General features: G+C 40.0%; 1 protein-coding gene across 1 annotated transcript in view; it reads right to left on the bottom strand.

The window, feature by feature from the left end:
• Positions 1–14,381, bottom strand: part of taf2 (TAF2 RNA polymerase II, TATA box binding protein (TBP)-associated factor) — a 32,042-nt gene extending 17,661 nt beyond the window's left edge. The window contains exons 1-17 of the mRNA XM_056381599.1: positions 13,848–14,381; positions 13,559–13,613; positions 12,302–12,462; positions 11,966–12,084; positions 11,358–11,499; positions 10,611–10,842; positions 8,324–8,508; positions 8,022–8,135; positions 4,480–4,579; positions 4,260–4,345; positions 4,039–4,174; positions 3,769–3,923; positions 3,116–3,230; positions 2,828–2,937; positions 1,651–1,716; positions 1,366–1,492; positions 763–888 (exon numbers count right to left, since the gene is read on the bottom strand). Coding sequence (XP_056237574.1) covers positions 763–888; positions 1,366–1,492; positions 1,651–1,716; positions 2,828–2,937; positions 3,116–3,230; positions 3,769–3,923; positions 4,039–4,174; positions 4,260–4,345; positions 4,480–4,579; positions 8,022–8,135; positions 8,324–8,508; positions 10,611–10,842; positions 11,358–11,499; positions 11,966–12,084; positions 12,302–12,462; positions 13,559–13,613; positions 13,848–13,897 — 2,079 coding nt within the window. The 5' untranslated portion in view covers positions 13,898–14,381. The remainder of the gene's footprint in view (positions 1–762; positions 889–1,365; positions 1,493–1,650; positions 1,717–2,827; positions 2,938–3,115; positions 3,231–3,768; positions 3,924–4,038; positions 4,175–4,259; positions 4,346–4,479; positions 4,580–8,021; positions 8,136–8,323; positions 8,509–10,610; positions 10,843–11,357; positions 11,500–11,965; positions 12,085–12,301; positions 12,463–13,558; positions 13,614–13,847) is intronic.
• Positions 14,382–24,519: the final 10,138 nt, after the last annotated feature.

Below are 24,519 nucleotides of genomic sequence, written 5' to 3'. Positions count from 1 at the left end.
GCACATGTGATTCCTTACTCACAGATGTGCATGTGTACAAACTTCTGTGTGCACATCCTGCGACTGCACATGCACATAAGTGTGCGCATGTGATTCTTAACGTCAGGCTTCAAAAAATGACGTTTAATGTGGTTAAAGCAGGAAGTCAGTAAATCACTCTGCACTGATCTGTGAATGAATGTGGATGATCTTTACAATATCTGCTGTCCACAGCTGCTTTATACTGTATGAAAAGTTTCTCATTAAAGCCCTGTGAACGAGCACAGAGCACAGTGCTGTTATGCATGGCCGTTCACTGTGTTCACTTTCATTAAATCACCTGAAAACGACACCAGGCTGCTGTATAACCGTATAGACTTCTACACACATAAGATTAATCGGTTATAACTAGATATTCTGATTTTCAATAGCCTATGATGAGCCCTGGTAACCGGACATCACCTTTATAGAAAAGCAACAGACTCCACTGACAAAAACATTAATTTTACCTCAGTGCAGAACACAGGGAGCTGCTGGTCTACTGCTGTCTCGGTTGGTTGGTTTTGTTTGTGTTATCGTGTGGCTTTCAGTGGTGGCAGAAGTATTCGAAACTTTTACTTTAGCAAAAGCACCACACCATCACACAAACAAAGACACAACAGACTTTGAACATAGCATGAAATGGCTGTTTCTGGTTAAACAAAAAGGTCTGTCTGTGTAGGAATCTTTTCTATAATCTTGTCAGACACTTATAATAAAAAACAATGACACAGGAACACATACCCTGGCTAAACAAAAGCAGGCCTGCATGCGGACTTTGTAGAAACACTGTTCTTGCTCCAGGATGTCAGTCAGGGCCAGTCTGGAGGCAGGAGTTGGGAACTTCTCCAGCGCTGAGATAGCCTCCTCCTACAGAAAGATAAGGTACACTCAGCATTTGTAGGCAACTAACGGCTAAAAGAACTCAAAGATGTCCAATCAGCTTTTGTGTGCTGAGAAGACGGATACACACACACACACACACACACACAGCTTCTTGTAACAGATAACGACCTGCAGCTACAACCTGTAAATGAGAAGAGCAGCAGAATACACAGGACGAAATGTTAATGACATGTATTTGACTTTAAAAGTAACAGTGACACTCAAGTAAAAATGAGAAGCTGCTACAGACTGTATATGTCCTGAATTACTCTTGGCTAATTAAAGAGTGAGGAGAGATTAGGAGGAGATATTAGTACTGAGTAGTACTTCTGGTACTACTTTTGATGGAACCAATCCCAACTGGAAGCACACATTACAAGAGCAGTGATCCGTCTCCAAAAACAAGTGAGTTTAATAATTTACAAAAGCCACTTTGGAAAGCTACTTTTGTCATTAGCCCACCTGTGCAACCACATCCCTCTCATAGCGTAGCTGATACTGCCACATGAAGTCGGCCTGTTCAAACTCCACCTTCCTCAGGATGGACATGTCTGGGTCGATCCGGATCCAGAGGAGAGGAGAGTCGGCACTGCAGAGGAAAGAAGAGACACATTCATGAAGACAAATGTAACGTAGCTCAACTCCTTCCTGTGACATTTAACCTGAACGAGGTGTGAATGATTTAAATCATGTGGATGTGGCCAACTGTGTGACAGACAGGAAACGGTGGCAGCACTAATGTCTTACTCCATAGCTGACAGATCCATGTCGACCTCCTCTCCATTCATCAGAGGGATCTTCTTTTTCTTGTTTCTGGGCAAAGAAACCAAAACAACAATCAATGATTTGTCAAAAACTAAAGACTAACATGGGGAACATTCTTTTTTTATTTCCAAACTCTTTTTGTTTTTGACATTTTGAGATATTACACTAGAACAGACACAAGAGAACCAAAGAGAAAAACATCGCAGCTGGAATAGAGACTTACAAGATTAACATACAAGAAAAAACCACAGAACCACAGAGAAAACATCAACTTTAAGATTTACATGAACTCAAAGACAATGACTGACAGTCATATACTGCACAAATGAATGAAAACTACTACAGCACCCACATAACCATGGCAAATTATATACTATCCCATAGCTGATCATTTAAAAGCCATTTACTCAGAGAAAGGTTCTTTGTTTCTCTCTCTATTTCTGACAGGTAGTCAGGGGAGGAAACAGAATCTCTGCTCGTAAAGAGTCATGAGACATGACGGACGAATGTGTCCTAAACTGAGAGAAATAGGATTCTGCTGCTGACCCAGCCAGACAAACACTGAACTTTGCCAACACAGGACTTCTGAGACCCTGGACAGTGTGTGTTAGACAACAGGGAACCTTGACCTTTTTCTTAAACAACTGAAACACCAACTAATGGTTGGTGGTAACAGTAACAGGTAGTGTTTTGTATGCTAGTTTTTTTTTCTAATTCTAACAATATGTCGAAAAGTCTTTATTGATCCCAGGAGGGGAAGCTCTGATGTTGCATTGGCAGAAAATATAAGAATAAGAAAAATATATGAGCACAAGTAAAGTCAAAATACAAGGCAAGCAATATACATACAGTGCCCATGATAAGTGTTGCACCTTAAACTAATAATCAATAATCATCTGAGCAAAGTGACATAATGGTGTGAATATTATAAGTCAGCGAAGCAAACACTAGAACAGAGTACGGTAGGTAATAATATAAAACGATCTCTAAATGAATATACTAATAATATGATAATAGTATATAAGTTATAATAATATGGTAAAACAACACGTTATAACATATATAATATAGAATATACAGTGTAATAAAATTAATATTAAGCATGCAGAATTCACCGCTCATGTGTGAATGAACTAATGTGTTTTGCTGTAGTCGGTACCGTCTGCTCTTGGAGTGGCAGGGGATGTCATGTTTGAGGCTGTTCTCCTCTATCTGCAGAGTGTGGTTGAAGGACCCGTCCAACTCCTGCACTGTCACCTTGATGGGACCCTGCAGGGAAAATACACAGAAGATTATCAGACAGAGAAAAAATCCAAATTACTGCAAGGTCGTCCAATAAAATGGGTCAGTGGGTTTGATTATGTAATGGTTCTTTTGCAGCCCACTAATCTGTCACACTGCTGCTTCTTTTTCTGGCTCCCTCCACATCCTGTATCTGAAGGCTCACCACATATTTCTGAGTTCCAGATGACGTGTAGTCTTGACGGATCTCCAGCTCCAGCACGTTCCTCTTCCTGTTGAAGGCAAAACTTCCAAAGAATTTCACCACACTGCTCTGGTCTCTGAACAACAAAGGTTAAGACAGATGACCAAGAACAGCTGGAGTGAAAATAGGTTGCAAATATATATGAAATATATATATATATATAATATAACTGTTATATAGCTGTTTGATCACCTTTAGTCACTTTTGATAATTATCATTTTTCAAGTGGATAAAGTTGCCATTACAAATCATTACATCATCATTACAAAAGTATTCAGACTCTTTGCTGTGGCTCCAAACTGTGGTCAGGTGCTTCCTGTTTGCTCTAATTATTCTTGAGGTCAGTCTAGAACCACCTTTAAATGAACTGACTGGACATAGTCTAAAAAGACACACGCCTGTTAAGGAAGGTCTCACAATTTACACTACATGTCAAGTAAATAAAAAAAATCATGAAGTCCAAAGAACTCTCTGTAGACATAGAGGCATAGCTCAGGGCAAAGGTATAAAACCATTTCTGAAGCTGAGTGTAACTGGACAAGTCAGGGAGGCGACTGAGGACCAGTCACTTCACCTACTATTTTCAGACGGAGATCATTACAGATAAAGGATACACCCATTGTTTGATGAGCGGGCCGATGTCTTTGCCAGAGACGTTGGAGATGGATTTGAGGAAAGCGTGAGTAGACAGAAGCATCTGGCTCCACATGTGACTCTGGTACTTCTGGGATGAGGCCGTACTGGCCAGACTCAGGAGCTTGTTGAAAACCTAAAGGAGGGCAGCACAGAGGACGGCACAAAAAACACTCAAGACGAGGTCAAAACTCAGTATAATAAAGAGTAAAGCAGTTTTTGATGAGATGTTGACTCTGGTTGTTCCTGACCTGCAACATGAACTCCATGCTGATCCTGTTCTCTATCAGCCTCATCACCAGGTGGGCCTTACACTGGAACATCTTGTAGTACTCCCAGGACAGTGTGTGGGGGTGCTTGATTGAGAAGTGGAGGTGGGGAGTTGGACTGCAGAGAAAAAGGTTAAGTCATAACTAAGACTTCAAACATTAAATAGCTGCATAGTGTTTCAACTTGAGATTAAATGTATTACTTGTCTTTCTCTTTGCCTCCACTGAAGGTCGGGTGCAGCAGAACCCCTCCCATCTTTAGCTCATAGTCCACAATCTTATGCAGCTCCTGTTCAACACCACAAATTTATAGAAGAGAATTTAGAGAAATTATAGAATAAAGAAGAACATCTGTGAGGTTGCTCCTGATGTGCATGATGCCAGGATGAGAAGAGAAAAAACAGATTAAAATAAAGGTGTTACCTCTTTTATCCAGTGGCGATACTCATTGACGCCAAAGGTTTTCTTCAAGTAGAGGCCGTAGATGTAACCTGAGATTCCCTTCAGCACCCACTCATCAGCCCTTGAGAAGCAACAACAATGTCATGTCACTGCAGAGTCAGCTTTCAAAACACAAAACTCTACAAAATATCAATGAACTCATTGTGGGTGAGTTAAATGTTTATGGTAAATGTCCAGGAATCATTCGGAATGAATAGTAGCAGACTTTTCCAGTCCTTTTGCACACTTTCTTTGTCTGCCTTTGAGCTCGTTCAAAGTGGAAAACCTTTGAAAAGCATTTCAGGCCACACTCGAGTTGCTCCATCATTTTGTAATTGTGAATTTCCCCCTCGGGGGATCTTGGAAGGAACCTGGCGTGGCAATCTCAGCTCTCATAAATTTACAAACCCGGATTTATTAGGCCATGAAAAAGAGAGAGAGAAAACACGCTGATTCAACCTTGGTGGTTTGACGCTGAGCTGGATCCAGCCCAATTTACGTAATATAAGATGCTTTAATCTGTGTATATGCTATAATCAGCATTATGGAGAGAAGTGTTTTCCTTTCTTTAAAGATTTCAACAACTCTTTGCATTGATACTCAGTAACAAGGTTATTACGGTTCACTAAATCTAACAAAAATAACAAAATAAAAGAAACATAACTGAACCTCTATTGTGTGTTTACGAAACTAACAAACTAAAATTAGAGAGAAAATGTCTTAAGTTTTCGTCTTTGTCGATTTATTTTATACGAAAGTCAAGTATATTAAGTGGATATGAAATCTTACCAGCTGTCTGGCTCCCAGTGTACGACCAGTACATGCGCACTTGAAGTGTCAAAAACATTCACTGTATTAATGATGATAGTTGTGTCCAGTAAAATTTTTTCTAGTTAATGACACAAACACACATCTATTATAGTTGTCTTTTGGGGATGGTTGTTCATCTGTCCTCAGTAAATACATTTTGAAATTTTTTTAAATGGTTTAATGTTTTGTTTTTATACTTTTTGAATCTCGCCGTGACAAATAACCCATATTACAAAAAAAAACTAACACTAACACTGAAACTAATAAAAACGAAACGAATGAAAAACCCCAAACTATTCTAACCTTGCTCAGTAAACCAAGCTCGAGTTTCTCCAAAGCTTCTAACAAACTTCACTATTTGTCAACACAGTTCCACAGATTTAGAAACCAACAGTTTCTCTTTCTCTCTCGTGCCGCTCTCTTTTAAGCTTCTGAGCTCAGCCTGTTTTCAATTACAGGCCCCTCTCTGATTAATTGCTAGCAGGCGTGCTTTACTAAAATCAAAGGGATCTGACTGACTTTTCCTGAGGTCTTTTCTTACACACCAGCCAGCTCAACAACATAAGCAAACCGAGGTCCCACATCTGATGTGTGTTTAGAGGTCAGAGAGGATAAAAGAGCATAAAATAGGAGAAGAGAGGAGGATAAGAGGAGGTATAGGAAGGACACGCAAGAATTTATCATCAACAGTACGAGAGGCACTGAAGTGTTTAAGTCCTACTGATGGGCCTCTTAACACGAGCAAACCACCAGAACAGCCCTGATTTATTCCCTCAGTCTCTCACACACACCAACCACGCTGGCCAAATTGCCAGGCAGTAACACAGTGATCCATCATACTGGCGGATGCAGTCATTCGGGCCGGTGCTGGCCCATCGTGCGATTCCTAGAACTGAAAAAGGCTTAGTCCTGGAGTATATCTCTCATCGTCAGGAATATATGAAAAGGTCTGAATGATACCACACTTCTCCAAACAGACCTGAACACCATGGAGAGAACGGCTGACGGCCTGGATTCCAGTGAAAATGGTTTGTACGCATCCAATAATGACAGCACTTTTCCATTAAATACAAGTCTGGTCTCTGAAGCTTATTGTGTTCTGTCCTTGGCTGAACTCACAGCAACTCTTCCCATGATATCACCCAGTGATTCAAACCACCTACTTCATACAACACATCATCTGATCACATCTAAAGGTCAAAGTATTTATACATGTTCTGAATCAACACACTCAAAGGTGGGCTCCTGTCAAAGAGAGGGGGGAGACATGATAAATCGTACTAACAAGCGAGACAGAGAGCGAGAGAGAGAGAGTGAGAGTAAGAGTAAGAGTAAGAGAGAGAGAGCATGACATGCAGCAAAGGGCCATAGGCCGGACTCGAACCCAGGCCGCCGAGGCAAGGACTAAGCCCAAGTGAGCCACCGGGATCTCTTATTTAGTTTCTTATTTAGTCTCTCCCACAGAGCACAGACTCTGTCTGGGATCCACAATAGTTTAGTCTTTATTTACTTCAACTCCAGAACATAACAGACTTTTATTAGAGGCAGGTCTTTATGTCTAACTCCCTCTGTTTGATATGTAGAGTTGGTCATAGTCGTTGTAGGATGAAGCCTCAAATTGCTCTGTGAGTTTTATGTTTAATTATTCCTCTGTCTCCTTTAGTAATAATGATACATGAAATCAAAGTAGTTTATTTGCTGTAATGGAGGTGCGGCTCAGTGTATTGGAAGCGTTCCTCCTCTTCCCTGCAGTTCCCTGAGCAGCAGGGAAACCAGAGCGTCTCAGTAGACTGCGGCTCGGCACTATACTGACCAGTCACTCAGTCAGTCAGTCAGGGACATTCCAGATTATAGGGATAGCCCCACTGTTGCGGTCAGCCAAAATTGACTCTACGGCTATACTGACATAGATGTCAGTCTGTAGTGATAGATTTTAATCCATCTAGAAAAAAACAAGTCATTGTTTCAAGGACATTATTTCTTGAGCTAATTGAAATCCCGGTGGTGAATCATCTTTCAGTGATAAAACCTCTCAAACCCAGCGACTGGTCACAACTGAAGTACTACCACTGATAGCTCAACAGGAGTTCGGCTGGAGAACAGGTACTGCAGGTTCTGTTAAGGCCAAGAACCGTGATACAGCTAAGCCCACAAGGAGTGTCTCTCAGCGGTGTACAACAGACCTGAGGCTGCAAAAGCTTATGTCATATCATCAAAAAAACAAAAAACAGAATCACAGCAGAACGTGAACTGGGCATTCAAAAAGACCGAAGACTCTGCTATTAGGTGACCATATAATGAGATGTTAAAGGTTAACTTTCGTTCATCCTGGATACCTTCGGACTTTCCCAGGAGATTCGACCCATAACAGGGGACACATCTTAGAGCTAATTGTTTCCAATGGCATAGATGTGTTTGAGGTTGTGGCGACCAATGTTGCCTTTTCTGATCATAAGTGCTTTCTTTAAAATAACCATCTCTGCAGACACCAGCAGAATCAAAACAGAGGTAATCAGGAAGCGCTGTATCAACGAAAACACCTGCACATTATTCACCAAGGCATTCACATCCACACCAGTTCTGCTTTCAGTTCCTGTCAATGATCTCATGGACAGTTTCAGTTCTTAAGTCATAAATCTTAATTATCAAAGTTGTCGCTGTTTTTTTGATTGACACAGCAAATAAACAATGACAATCAATAGTTGGAGGCTCACCATGACATCCTGGAGATGAAACAGCCAAAGAACTGCTGAGCCAGGGCCTGGGCCAGACAGCGGCGAGTCTGTGGGGTCTGGTCTATGATCATAGCACTGTGAAGCAGGTTGGTACTGAAAGACAGAGGCAACAGATCAAATCTGAGAGTGAATGTGATACAGTATGAGTATAACCTGAACCCATGGCAGTCTCCTATAAAATTTCTATAGCTGGTAATTTCATGTATGACAGTACAGAAATACCAAACCTATCGTGACTTGAAAGGACAGAGGAACAGGGGAACACACACTATTATGATTACCTAAAGATGCTCATGGATGCATAGGAGGACACTTGCACATAGGCCTCGTCCACAAACACAGTCTTGAAGCAGGCGTAAGGGTAACGGCACGTCAGGATCTCTTCATAGAACTCAAAGATCTCATGCAGGTACGACATAGAGTGTTTGAGCAGCGGCAGCAGCTGCGGCAGGCAGAAATGGGTCACCTGAGAGGGGACGAGACCAAGTACAATGTTAGTTAGTAATTAGGCCTACATAATCATATGGTGCCTTTCTGATTAAGGCTACAACTAATGATTATTTTCAATAATGATTACTCTGTCAGTTAATTGTTGGGTCTGTAAAATGTCAGAAAAAGGAAGTGAAAAGTGAAAAATGTCTATAATAAAAAAGACTAAACATTCAAACCCACAGATATTCCATTTAAAACACAGAGAAAAGAGGCTAATTCTAACATCGGAGAGCTGGTGCTATTAAAGTTAGCTCTCTAGTCAGAGCACAACAACAGAAACACTATTGTCTGTTCTGGTTCCTCTGTCTTACCACTGTCCTAATAACACAATATGAGATGTCCCCTTTATATGTCTTTACTGCATTTACTACCATCACAGACTACAGAGGCAGGTGTCCACACACTACATTCTACCTCGGCATGCCCTCCTTTTCAATTGTGTTGAGAGTAAACAAAGTCACAAATCACCTTATTTACAAAAGCTTAAGTACACTTAAAAGTACACACAGAATAGATACACACAAAAATAATTGACAAGAAAACAAACAACAGCAGAACCTAGTTCAAAACAGCTGCATTCATAGCTGGACTCCAGTCAAGGAGTAAAAAACATCTCAAAGATGATCAAGAGAAATGGAAGAACCTGGAGCTGCAGATTAATTCTATGTGATAATTGGCTTCTGCTCTTCTCAAGGAGGATGTACATTACTTCTAAGTTGTCTAAAATTCAGCCAACAGGCTCCGTCTCCAGTACGCCTCGCTACAGCCCAGGATTTGTCTGTTGTTGTGAACATCACTGGTAACTGTGTGGAGAACCAGGGGAATAATCTGTCTTTAGTTCTAAGCATTTTAAAGGGTGCCTGGATTAATTAGTTAAATCATCCAATGCCAATTCTACATCTATTATTTCTAATTGAACTTGATTACACTGACTTGTGATATTTAGATGGATCAAATAAATATGTTGCAAGAGAAACATATAAAGAATTGGTTCTCCCCTGTCCACCCTCCATGACACATACTCTTCATGAACAAGGTGCAAGGAAAACGGACTCAACCTTTTTTTCTGCGGGCGCTACAGAACCCTGTCCACCACCGCCACCAGAAACAGAAGCAGCTTCTTCCCTCATAAACAGCTGACCAGTACCATCTGCTATGTCACAGCTTCTCTTGTTTCTTCAACACTTATTACACATGCTGCCGTCTAAATAATACATCACAGCTTCATACACACACTTGCACTTAACGTATACTGTTTGCCGGTTAAATAATCTGTAAATTTCTTGGATACTGTGTATTGTCTGTAAATAGTGTGTACATGTGTCTGTATGGTGTATTGCTTGAGAAGAACCAACTGCTTGAACCAAATTCCTTGTGTGTGTTTATTGGCCATTCAATCTGATTCTGATGTTTATAATTAAGGTAATTAAGTTTATTGGATTTCAATATGCAGTCTTGTGCTCTAGAAAGAAACTGAGGAGAGAAGGAAACATTAACATCACTAATGGAACCTTGTGTTTAGGGACATCTAGTGGTGATTAGTAGTAAATACAAAGACTCAGTTTAGTCCCTAATCTCTAAATGTTTCACAGATGGCAGTAGTTTTAGTGTTGTTAAGCAATTATAACAGTAAATATTCTAATAGTTGACACTTTTCCCTCTTACTACACATGTTTGTGACTGATTGACTGGTGGGTTACAAACCTGAAGATGTTCCTTTTACAGAAATATAAAACACACAAAGCAGAAAATCCTCACATCTCAGATTCAAATGTTTGTCTCACGTCTCGGTTGATCAACGGTAACTCTCGGCTCACTGAAAAAGAAAAGACTCTCTGGAGCTCTTTGCACGATGTGATTTGCTGGCTCCTCTGACTCTTGTGCTTTGTGTTACTGTAAACACTGGCCAGAAAGTTTCAGTGACACTGTGTTCACTATTTCATTTTATAAAAGTAAATTCAGATTTTTGGAGGATGAAGCACGCCATTATGTGGTCCAACAATAATCAATATTATGTTGTTATTTTTGTTTTTTCCACTATCCCAAACTACATGCGGCATCATCATTTAAACCTACCTCATGCATGTAGGGGTCTACCAGGATTTCAAAGGGCCCCACAGCCAGGGAGATGTTAGGGGCCGCTGTGGGAATGGGGAGGACATAGTGGAAAGTCTTCTTCCTCATGTCATGGGTGTAGATGGTCTCCACCAGGTCCCCACAGGACACTGCCACCATGGAAGCATCCACGGTGAACTCCAGCTTCCACGTACACAGCTCTGAGTATGAATCCACGCAGGGAAACCAGAACCTGGGGTAAAAGTCAACGTTATGAGCTTTGAGCACAACAACACAAACAAATACAATGACTAATGCTATTGTGGCTTTATTAGCTTATGTTTGTGAGAGTCTGCACGAAAACAAAGGAAATGTCCAAAAAGGAATGGAAAGATGGTGAAGGGTCTGAATACAGTATATTACAGTGTTTTCTTGTACTGAGTGTAGTTTGATGAGGGAAAACATGAATTAAATCGATTTTAGCAAAAGGCTGCAACAGAAAATGTAAAAAAAAAAAAAAAGTAGAGGGGTCTGAATACCTTCTGAATGCTCAGTAAATACAGTATATCGAGCACTCGTTTTTAGAAAACTGCTTGCAAACAGGCCGATACACCTGGTGATATATGGCACAGTTCATTCTTACTGGAATTAATTTGTACTTGCCATTTTCCATTTAGCTAATAAAAAGCTCAGCTAATAAAAATGAGTAAATTTTATTTGAATCAACTCCTATGAAACAGGGTTATTATGAACACATTTGTTTGATACCTGGTGGAGTTCTGGTATCCAAAAGAAAACACATGAGCTCCTCTCTCCGCCATACTGCCCTCCACATCAGGAACAACAAAGTGGAGACCCCCTTTAGGCTGGTCCAGGGAAAATTCTATGTACACCTTTAAAACCTTCAAATCTGGAGACACAAAACACAGGAATATTAGTGTTTTCATTTTCATTAAAAATACATGATGGGTAGATCAGCGTTAATGCTCGTAGTCACTGATCACTTTAAAACTGATCAGCTGTGGTTAATACTCTGGTGTCTGTGTGCTGTAACCCCGCCTCCCACCTTGTTCATTGCGCCAGTGCGCAACAAGCCACCAAAACAGAACATGTCGGCCGTGTGGAACACACCGTGTGGATCACAGTGTGTGAGACTGATATAACGCACGCCATCTGCAATGCATGTCAAAAATGATCGGTATCGGCCAATCTCACTCATAGATGATCGGTATCAGTATCGGAGGCAAAAACAACGTGATCAGGGCACCCCTATTTGTTTTATATTCAAAATCCTCTAAACTTTATCAGTAATGAAGAACAAAAATAACTCTGTGAGCCTCTTTAATTGTTGGTGGCTTTTATTCTTTGCCTCTTACCATCTCCTTGTTTCCAGAGCTCAGAGGGAACTTTGATGACCAGCTCCCCATGTCCTGCATCAGGGTCCACAGCACTCACTGCTGCTGTATAGGCACTAGAGAAATAGTTGAGATTCCTCCTACAAAGACACATACAAAAAATTGGCAGTCAACACTAATGAAAAAAAGAAAACCCTCAGCATGTGAGGAGATAAATAAAACTATTCACTTCTTATTAAATAATAGATGTGTGTCTTACCACATAACTCACTGTCATAACCAAATATATTTCCAGTTTTCTGACAGCTCATCAGGTAATCAGAAGACGCACAGGCAAAAGTAGACCGATATACTCACTGCTTAGACTCATGGTGGCACACCTCCAGCGTGGGGTCATTGTAGATGAACGGGGCTTCAAGCTCATTGACTCGAACCCTGTAGATGCGGCACTGTTTACTGTTGAGCTTGATCCGGTTGAGGTTCACCACTGTGGGGAAAATGGTCAGCTCGACATAGCCCTAAGGGATGCAAAAAAAAAAAGGTTGATGAAGATGGACGACAATTGTAATCACCAGCTGAAGTTATTTTCATTGTGTGGATTAGAACCAGAGAGGCAACAAGTGTTTTTTTTCTTCCCATGTCCTTGTGACTTATGTTTAACATGATTCTGTGAGGCTGTAGCAAAGTAAGTAGCTTAAGTCGGACACATAGAGTATTTGCATTATATCTAGCAAATAAAAATGATGACTCATAAGACTAGCTGTCTAATACACCCAAGATGCCTATGTAATAACTTTTTAATACATAGTAATTAATCAACCTTAAAGCAGTGAGTGATTTTCACAAACTGAATGAGTGTAATGTGTGAAATAGATGGACAAGAAAAGAGAGAGCCCTGCTATCAAGCAGTCAACTTTTACTGTCAGCTATAACTTTCATCTCAAACAAAACGTTTAAGTAGTCTTTTTTTTTACTTATTTTTATCTATTTATGTATATTTTTTCCTATGTGATTTTATTATTCTTATTCCATCTCATTTTACATTAATGTTTAAAGAATCAGAATCAGGTTTATTGCCAAGTTGGTTTCCACACACAAGGAATTTGCTTTGGTGTTTTAGTGCATAACAATAAACAAGGGAAGAAGAAAAAAATGTAAAGAAAGATAAAGCAAAGAAAGTACTGCAGGTCAGTTATCTTAAATTATGAATAGAATATTTTTTTAATAAAATGTTTAAAATAATAATGTGAACAAAACATAGTAAACATATATAAATATGTACTATGTGAATATTTATTATATTAATATTATATTCATTATGATAATTGAACACGTTTTACGTTAATTTCATGTCTATTCATGTGATGCACTTGGTGCATGTAACTTCTTTGTTGTAAAGCACTTTGAACTACATTTCTCGTATGAAAGATGCAATACAAATAAAGTTTATTATCATTTTTATCATGATCATTATTATTATTATGATGATGATTATTATTATTATTATTATTATATTGCAGCTTGTGCAGTAACCGGACAGGACGCAGCTTGGTGTAATATTACGCGCTGGAGAGCCGTTTATACTTTCTGGTGAACTGTAACTGGTGTACTCACGATGACAGACTTCCTCTGGAAGTTGATGTTGTTGATGCACACCACCTGATGGGTCGTAAAAGCAGTGACAGAAAAACTACGTAAATATATGATGGAAATCTCATCGGTGAACAAAACTATTTACTCCAACAGATATATTTTCAAACTGTTGTTTTACTTGTAACGTTACTGTCTGTACGCTTTAAACTGACGTTACGTTAGCTAGGTCAGCTTTACCTTTGCTTCACTATTCAACACATATAACTCATTTTAAAGCTAACAAAGAGAAAATTATATAAAGGGAACTTATAGTTTGAAGGGACGTGGGCTCTCAAATCCTTTATCCTTCTTCCTGTTCATCTTCGTTTGCTGCTGTGTCTTGACTGAAGTTTCAACATGCCGAACCACTGCTCCGTTATGGTGCGCCGTGTTGGGCTACTTCGCTAGCTTCAGATTCAGGAAGCTCAAACATTTATCAGAATGCAAAAGTGAAAAAGGGTGTCCTCTAATGTGCGGGGACACTAACAAAAAGGTTATATGTAACAGAACAACGAGAGTCGGAGTCAGATGCAGCAGCCAGCGCTGTAATGACTGCTTCAGCTTCGGTGTGTGTCCCCCGGAGACGGCTGCACAGTGTTATTACTGCAACCACAATCAACGTATCCACAAATATAAGTCGGCCGTGAGTAATAGTGAGTGTTGTACAGAAGAGAACAGGTCCACACAATGGCAGCAACAGTCCCCGCGCATCGAAACATTCAAATATAACCTCCCTGTCCGGCTGCCTACAACACAGTGGATGCGGCTTCACTGTGTTCAGCCATTTTGTTTGTAACCTTTGACCTCCCGCGTAAAAATGGCAACAAACAAATTGTTTCAATATCAAGAGATGAATCAACAAAATCCAAAACACATGTATTCCAGGCAGTTTATGATTGTTTATAAGGTAGACGCAAAATAATGTAATTTATTTTCTTTTAAAAATAGAGGACACATCTTTGCCACGTCAGAGCGGGGCGGAGACTGTCTGCCTACCAGAAAGTGCATGAGCTCCGCGGGAGCGCGCAGCGGAAAAATATGAAGTATCAGTTATTTAAAGGATTTTACAACGATATAATCTTCACTATTACAGTGGAGTTCCATTGTGAAGGCTGTAATGGCTTTACTTGCATTTTTATAGGCTTTATAAGTTTCAGAGGGTGAATTATAACGTTGGCTAGTAAACATTTACATTGTTGGCAAGAAAGGAAAACAGAGTACTTCAAACACATGGGTTTATTACATCCAAAAATCTTAAGCAATAATTTGTTAAGAATACATTTTGTGGATTTTTCTTTAAAGAAGTGGTATAGCTGCAAATTAAAAATATACCATCACAGACTCTCTGTGTCTGTGCCTTGAAAAAGTGAATGACTGGATTCAATCAATCTTCCTCCAATTAAATAAAGAGAAGAATGAGATAGTTCTATTTGGGAACAAAGAAGGAAGGTTGCAACTTAGTGCCTACCTGGAGTCTAGAGCATTAAAGACTTCAACCCATGTTAAGTTGGGGTCAGGGTCAGAGACCTTGTGTCTAATCAAGACTCAGAGAAACTCATTCATACCTTTATATCCAGAGTCGATTATTGCAACACTCTCCTCACTGGTTTACCAAATAAGACCGTTAGACAGCTACAGCTTATTCAGATGCTGCTGCTCAGGTTCTTACTAAGAACAGAGAGCATATCACTCCAGTTCTCAGGTCTTTGCACTGGCTTCCAGTCAGATACAGAGTTGGCTTCAAAGTTTTACTTATTGTTTATAAGTCACTAAATGGTCTGGGCCCTAAATACATTAAAGAAATGTTCCATGTATATGAGTCAAATAGGTCTTTAAGATCTGCAGCAGCTCTTCAGTTATTGGAGCCTAGAGTTAAAACTAAACAATGTTAAATGTCTTTCAGCCATTATGCTGCCCCCTGCTGGAACCAGCTCTCCCTGGAGATCAAATCTTCCCACACTGTAACTAGCTTAAAAAGAGGCTAAAAACTGCTCGGTTCTCCTCTGCTCTCCTCTTCCTTCATCTAATTTTTAATCTTGCATTTTGCCTGTTTTATAATCTGTGTTTTTATGCCATTTTTCTTATTGTTCTGAAATTTGCAGTACATTCCCTATGGCAGGGCTGCACCACAATTTGCAATCAGAATAGCTGTCAGCCTTTATACCATACCGTACAGGAAATTCCCACCCTAAGCAATTTCCATGGGAGCTGACACCATAAGTAAATATACAGTAGCACTGTACAACACATACCTACAGCTTTTTCTTTTATATTTGAGTATATTCCCATTCTTGAAATATAACGTTTATCTTTAGTAATGTGAAAATTCAAACCTATTTGCAATCTCATAAGTACAGATGGTAAGACAGGTGACTGTTGCTATACTTTGATCTACTTCATCCACTCTACTCTTGAACATAGGTTTCCAATAGAGCTGCACGTTGAGCCTAATCCTCTTCACTCAACCCCATTGACTCTTCAAACTCCATCATAAAATTGCAGATGACACTACAGCAGTGGGTCTGATGTCAGAAAATGATGATACAGTTTATAGACAGCACACTTGGCAGAGTGGTGCAATAACAACCTGGTTTTAAACAGCAGTAAGAGGAAAGAGCTCATTATTAGACTTGGGCCAATATTTGATAATAAATCAATATTTTCCAGCATATGAAATATTTATCATTATATCGGGAAAAAAAATCTAATAGTTTTTTTCACTGTTTTGCTTACTGTACATTGTAAGTGACAAATACAACTTTGAACTGCAGTTTAGTGTCAGCGTCGCTGACGCCGGGAACGCACTGCATGCATTGTGTGTGCGTTGCGGCTGACGTCGCTGAGTGTGCACTTGTGTGTTCACACTGCTGCTTCTCTGCTGTGTCGCTGCTACCACCAGCTCCATCTCTTTACATGAAGTTTGCAGGATACATTTCTGATTTCTTTTTGATAGAAACTGTCACTAAAATGTCACTGTCTCCACATGCAGCTGCTATAATGGTTAAAAATATATTTATATTTTTTCATGTCTGTGTCATATTCAGATTCAACCTAGACGTAGAACCTATAGTGGAAGGTGTCAGTTTTATGTAATGTTGCTGGTATGATGTCAATATGACATCAACAGGTCTTTTCTCTGTCTGTCTGTGCTGGGAGACGCATGTGAAAAATGGGTGAGACACCGAATCTCTAGACGACGTGATGCAGCCACGAAGCGTGAGACTCAGTGTGTCCGCTCTAGCCCGTTAACATGGGCGCTGAAATGAAAACCAAGACGCCCCACAGCTGCGACGCACATGTAATGCATCCAGTTTGTTTCTGGTCTTATACCTGAAATATAAAATACAAAAATATAATTGTTTGTTATATTAATTTAAAAATCCACTGCAGTTCCAGTTCAAAGTACATCTAGCCCAGTACAGATATCCAGAAGTGTTCTCACTCTGTTCATTTTGTTTGATGCATGTGTGGACTTGGGTTAAGTATTCCGGAACCAAACGGTGGCAATGGCGGAAGAGAAAACTCATAACTTTAAGTTATGGTTTGCAAAATATTACTGTTGTTAGGCAAGAATCTAGTTGATCTAGTTGTTTAAACATGTTTAATCTGTGGTTGATTTGTCAAGATAGAACTAATAGAATTATTGGCTGAAGAAATCCAAGGCATCAACATGGACAATGAAGAGAGGGAAGGGACAGGAGTCATCCTCAGATGAAGAGGTTGCAGTGCATCCTGTGCAAGAAGGACTGCACACCTGCAAGTGTATATCCGTTGTTATGGATATAAACAGGATAAAAATGCACTTGATTTTTCCTGTTTATTTACTTTTTAAATTCATTTTTAATAATGGTTCCATTTTTTATTTTTCCCCATTAAAATAAAATGGGGACAATCAACCCCATAGTGTGTGACTAACAACCATCCCCCACAACAGGGATGGTTGTCAGAAGTGCACAAGATGTATTTGACAGTCTAGATCTTTTGAAAAGAAAAAGCTCAAGGAGAGTAAGGGCACTCCATTTTTACCTGACACTTAAGGCTTCTATTGCACATTGAAAGGGAATCTGTAAAAGATAACGTTTTTGAAGGATTGAAATGAAAGTAAAATAGTGTGACTACCAACCTCATTCTCCCTTACCGGAACAGGATCTTTGAACTTCTGACTGAATGGTTTGCTTGTCTGTATTCCCTTTTGTACAAACTTGTTATAACTGTTATAATGGTTATTATATTATTCTGCTTTAAAATGAACATTTAAGCAATATTAATACAGGAAACCCGGGCCCTCATTGAATCTTTTCATGGATATAAGAAATTCATCCAAAACTGGATGAGAGTGAGTATTGATTTGTGAATCCTTGTATCATTGGCTGAGTTTCTGGCGAGCGTCTGAAACCAGATTGGGGCAATGTCCACCTAGAATGGTTAATATCTTATTGACGTGGTAATGTAGTAGTGTCATTATTTCTGTTTTTGGTTTACCCAGGGACTTTGTTACCACCTCTGCCAAACAGGCCAAAAAGTGGAAGTGGAACAATTCAAAAGACAAAAACAAGGTAATCTGCCTGTTTCTCTGCTTTGTACTATACTGACAGAAACCTATAGAGATTCCTTTTAAAGAAACTACTTAGCCTCAGTTTTCCACATTTGAAACATAACACAGATGCATTGGCCCTTGAAATCAAGTGCACTTTGGAACTGTGGATACATTCAAACAATCACTTTCACAGTGTAGTAATTAACACCCTATTTTCAGGAGCTTAGGGAGCCACCCACAGGCAGAGGGGCAGAGGCCAGTAGTGTGACTGCTGCCACCTGGCAGTGGTGCAGTTTAATGGATGCAGCCCCCGGTTGCTGAAGCAAAACTGCCAGCCACAAGGGAAGACAGGCTCTACTGGACTTCATGAGAGAGCAGGCACAGAGGGAAGAGGAGAGAGAGAGAGAGGCAGTGATGGAAGAGGAGGAGGAGGAGGGAGAGGGCATCCACAGCTTGAGCACAGCCATTTTTGTCTTTGTATGAGAAACTGAAATAGGTTATAAATACATATTACTCCATTTCAGAGTCATCTCCGGCATTTCATTTCAAGTTTATTTACAAAACAAACGAAAAACACCTGTATTTTACAGATAAACACAACGTAATTATTTACAGTCATGCAGTTACATTTAAATTAGCCAGAACAAGAAAAAGAACATTGCAACAAATAAACATGGTCAGCGAGGCAAGGCCCCCCCCCCCCCCCCCCCCAACCTGGTGAGTGTTTGAGTGTGAGAAATGGTATGGTATAAGAGGAATGTGACAGCACTTACATCACGTTACCTTGATGATGAAACATTTGCATTCAATTGGGGGTTTGGGACTTTTGATTGGACATTTTTATTCCCTCCCTTCACTCCCTGTTTATAAACAAAAAACATAATGTTGGATCAGATCTGATCCAATTTGGATATTAGGAATTCACCATCATGTCTTCATAGGACAAATAAGTCCACAGTTCTGGCTCTGACTCACAGTGAGCTCTGTGTTTGTACTGTCATGTACTGTCTTTTTTCTTGTAATGCTATCATTAGGGTTCATTCCTTTCGTGCTTGTTTGTTAACCGTTCTTCCATCTTATTTCTTACGTTTTTTGGCCGCTGCTTGCCATTTTTTACACTTCCAGGCATCCCCTGATAACCATGGCACCTCCATGTTTGATATTACTATGAACTTTAGGTAGAGCCTTCAGGCAAAGTCTACAGAAATGCAGCCGTACGGACAGTGTGCATCAAGTGTGTGCTGGAGAGCCCTCATGCCCTCGATGGTTTGACAGTGGGACAGAACTAAGACCTCGCAAACTTCCCGGGAACACGCCTCCAAGTCTGTGAGTCTGTGAGGGGGGACATTGGGATTGGGCCAATTACTACTGAGGGTTCCCTAGCCCACAATGAACAGCACGTCTCTTGCAGTGTTTCAAAATAAAAGTCCATCATGAGTTTAATGCAAATCAATGTGATACTGTGCTTCTATCTGGATAATATATTTCAGCATGAATGATAGTAAATGACAACAGCCATTGTGCACTAACCTTCCTCTACTGACTTAAATCAGAGGGCAGAAACATTCAGCTGTATTTTAAATATAAATTGTCTGATATGAATTGTTCGAGTCTACCAGAATTAAATTTCCTACAAACATCTAACCTGTTAAGCCAGGTGCTCACTTATACTTTTCATTGGTTTCATTGGTTGATCAGCAGTGTGCTGAAATTAAAAATGAAAATAAATTGCACTCATTTCTTTATCTAGGAGTACCATGTAAACTTAGACAAACATGCAATGCTAAAGACATGCTAATATGATACCATAAAGTACGCTGCTCTTGCACCTGCTGAATAACCAGTTGTTCTCATGAGTTTATACTCCTGAATCCAACTCCCAAAGAACGAGAGTCAAAACTTGGCGTTCTTAGTATTGAAAAAACACTTACTGTGCAAAACTGCTTTGAGCTGCACCTAGGGCCTCAATTATACTGGAGAGTATCATTATTAATTGTATGGCCAATATAATCAATTATGTACAGTTTGTGGACACTACAGACACATAGCTGTTCCTGTTGTACGACTTTCTAGTCTGCTTCAATTCTGCTTGGACCGTCAGTAGTGTCCTTATAGTGCAGTGCATTTTGGCACCCTATCACACCCTCGCATGCTTGAGGATTTAGAAAGTGTAACACTAACCAAAGTCTAAGTCTACTGGTAGGGAAAACCCTGCATGTAGCTTCAAAATGAGTAATGAAGAGTAATGCATGGGAAAGTTATAGAGAAAATGGAAACAGCTTTCACACCTAGGCCTACCTCCAATGGGCCTGCATCCCCTACATGCACAGTAATGACTGTGAACGTTGCTTTAACCAGAGAGCGAATTATACGATTATTGAGTGTTTTCTCCATGGAAATACAAAAGTTAAGTACAACAACCTCAAAATTGTACCCAAGAACAGAACTTGTACTTAAATGTAAATGTACGCCTTCAGCGCAAATGCATTTCAATATTGTTCAATTACCTCCAGAAATCCTGAGTAAAAACAAAGAGGGGTGTCTGTTATAAAAACTACTGTTAAAGGTAAATGACTAATTAAAGCACCACAGCCACACAAAATGAAATGATCAACACTATATTGATGTCAGATCCACCTCTGTCTCACTGCTCATGACAAACGAAGAAAAAAATATATATATATTTTTCATCCAGCATCAACATGTTTATATTCAGCAGTCCTACCAGTGTTTCGGTTCACTTTTCCCATTGATTTCACATTTAAAACTGGCTCCACCTAGACCAGCTACAACTGCAAAATGCTGCTAATTCAGCGATGCATCGACTTATAATTATTTTACTACCTATTACTTACACTCCTGATGTCTCTTTTTAGGTGGCGTGATATCTGCAAAGCACACTATGTGCAAACACAAAATGGATGTGTGCTGCAGTTAAGGATATCGGGAGTCATCTGATATATTAAATTTTGGCCCGTGCTTCAGGTATGGACTCACAACACTAATAATTTACAGTTTACAGCACACTGATCTGCTCTTGCTCCTCCATGTCTGGCAAGTGCAATATTTGTTTATGATGTCAGTCCCCGCCCATTCAGTCACTCACTCACAGGCCTTCACATTTATAGGGCTGGCCCTGCTGTTGTGGTTCACCAAGAAAGAGAAAATAGGTTGTTTACTCCCTGTCAGGGAATCGAACCCCAGTCATCCGCATGGGCAGAGATACTGACCACTACACTAACGAGGAGAGGTTAAGACTGTCGTGTGACCGCATCCAGACAGTCAGTGGACTGTTGATGGTTCTTCTTCAAGAAATATGTGCAAATGCTTGGAAAACTCCTGCAAATTATGCTAGGAGCTTCTGATAGGCTTATTGACATTAATTGGAAATGTACCTGTGGGAGTGTTTTCAGGCCTACCTTCACACTCTCTGCATCTTTGCTTGACATCATGGGAAAATCAAAAGAAATCAGCCAATTTGTCTGAGAAAAAGTGGACCTCCACAGGTCTGGCTCATCCTTGGGAGCAATTAGGTAGCACATTGGTCTGTAAGAACAACAGTACACAAGCATAAACATCATGTGACTATGCAGGTGTCAAACCATCAGGAAGGAGACATGTTCTGTCTTCTAGAGATGAACTTACTTTGGTGGGAAATGTTCAAATCAATGTCAAAACAACAGCTAAGGACCTTGTGAAGATGCAGGATGGGATCAGGTACGAAAGTATCTCTATCCAAAGTAAAACGAGTCCTATATTCAACATAACCTGAAAGGCTGCTCAGCAAGCAAGAACCCACAACTCCAAAACCGCCATTAAAAAAAAAAAAGCCAGACTCCAGTTTGCAACTGCACATGGAGGCAAAGTTATTACTTTCTCAAGAAATGTCCTGCGGTCTGATGAAACAAAAATGAAACTGTTTGGCCATAATGACCCTCATATGTTTAGAGAAAGAAGGATAAGACTCTCAAGCTGAAGAACACCAACCGAACCATGAAGCATGGGGGGTGGCAGCATCATATTGTGGGCGTGCTTTGCTGCAGGAGGGACTGGAGGGTTGCGTCACAAAGTTGATGGCATCACGAGGAAGGAAAATGATGTGAAGCAACATCTCAAGACATCAGCCAGGAAATTAAAGCTTGGTTGCAAATGGGTCATCCAAATGGACAATGACCCCAACCATGCTTCCAGGTGTGTGAGCAAGGAAGCCTACAACCCTGACTCAGTTCCACCAGTTCTGTCAGGAGGAACGGACCAAGATTCAGCAACCTATTGTGAGAAGCTTGCGGCAGGATACCTGGGACGTTTAACCCAAGTTTAACCATTTTTAAGGCAATGCTACCAAATATTAAAGTGAATGTGAACTGCTGACACGCTGATAATGTGATGAAAGAAATAAAGCATGAAATAAATCCTCCTCTTTACTATTATTTCAACATATCACGTTCTTAAAATGAAGCAGTGATCCTAACCTACCTGAGACAGGTCATGTTTATTAGGATTAAATGTCAGGAATTGAGCAAAACTGACTTTCAATGTATTTGACAAAAGTGTACGTCAACATCAAGAAGATTTGTATTAACATTTAAATAAAACCTATACATAGCAACAGATCAAAGACTAAAGGAAAGTGGACTGAAAATTAAAATTAAAATTACTTTTTAATGAAAAGGACAAAAAATACATATATTTTGGCATTTTTTTTATCCAGCATCAACATGTCTATATTCAGTAGTCCTACCAGTGTGGCAGTAGCCAGCTGGGTGGTCAAAATGCTCCTGATGTCTCTTTTTTGGTGGCATATCTACAAAGCACAAAATGTGTTGGCATAGACAAACTTAAGTTGTTTGTGCAGGTCAAGATATTGGGAGTGACAGTTCATTCTAATATTTTGTCTTAATTAACTACACTATAATGTGACAGTATGGAACAATGCACTACAGTACGTTGGCAGTTTATTAGATTAGATATAAGTGAGGTATCTTTCATCAAATAAAGGTTCATTTGTTCAAACTGTTTACCAAAACAACAAGCGTACGGCTCCAGAGACCAGAGGAAATCAATGATAACGCAGAGTTGATCATTTCTGTGGGGATACAGTTCATCCAATCAACCAAGTATTCACACCCCTTCACTTTCCCCACATTTTGTTATGTTACAGCCTTATTCCAAAATGGATTAAATTCCTTTTTTTCCTCATCAATTTACACACAATACCCCATAATGTCAAAGTGAAAAAGGTTTTTTTAGAAATTCTTTCAAATTTATTAAAAATAAAAAACTTAAATATCGCATGTACATAAGTATTCACACCCTTTGCTATGACACTCAAAAGTGAGCTTAGGTGCATCCTGTTTCCACTGATCATCCTTGAGATGTTTCTACAACTTGATTGGAGTATACCTGTAGTAAATTCAATTGATTGGACATGGAAAGGCACACACCTGTCTATATAAGGTCCCACTGTTGGCAGTGCATATCAGAGCAGAAACCAAGCCATGAAGTCAAAGGAATTGTCTGTAGACCTCCGAGACAGGATTGTATCGAGGCATAGATCTGGGGAAGGGTACAAAAACATTTCTGCAGCATTGAAGGTCATGGAGAGCACAGTGGTCTCCATCATTCATAAATGAAAGAAGTTTGGAACCACCAGGACTCTGCCTAGAGCTGGCCGCCCAGCCAAACTGAGCAATCGACGGGGGAGAACGGCCTTGGTCAGGGAAGTGACCAAGAACCAGATGGTCACTCTGACAGAGCTCCGGCGTTCCTCTGTGGAGATGGGAGAAACTTCCAGAAGGACAACCGTCTCTGTAGCACTCCACCAATCAATCCTTTATGGTAGAGTGGCCGGACGGAAGCCTCTGGATGGAGGATTAGTGCAGCAATAAAGCACTGCAACAAAACCTGCAACTTTCATTCAATGTGAGAGTTTTCAATTGTCAGTTTAGGGAATATTTCAACCAGGTCAACCCGCCCAATAACAGTTGCCTATTTCATTGATTAATTCAAATGATTGTGGATAATGAAAAACTCTGTCACACTGGAATACTGCATGTGCACAAACTCAAACACATGCACACAGGTAAAAAAAAAAAAGTTTGAGCTGCTGGTTAAGAACTTTGGCTTTTTGACCCCCTGTAAGTTTTATTTTCATGTGAGTGTGACAAATCCCTAGACTCTTGTCCTGTCTCACACTGGGACACACATAAAGAGACAGGAAGTTTTTACCAAGGACAATTTATCCAATGACCATGAAGAGGTGATGGGATTAAATATTTCAGACAAACCGTCTTAAGGGTAATTATCTAATATAGCTGCACGTCAACTAGGAATGCTTACAAGTAGCTCAATGTTAAGTTCAGCACAATGGGACACCCGCCTATTATGGAACAAGAAAAGCCGCTCT

Source organism: Seriola aureovittata, chromosome 7 (assembly GCF_021018895.1).
Source record: "Seriola aureovittata isolate HTS-2021-v1 ecotype China chromosome 7, ASM2101889v1, whole genome shotgun sequence".
NCBI lineage: Eukaryota > Metazoa > Chordata > Actinopteri > Carangiformes > Carangidae > Seriola > Seriola aureovittata.
Note: the sequence above shows the minus strand (reverse complement) of the source record. Positions and strands in the feature narration are given on the sequence as shown.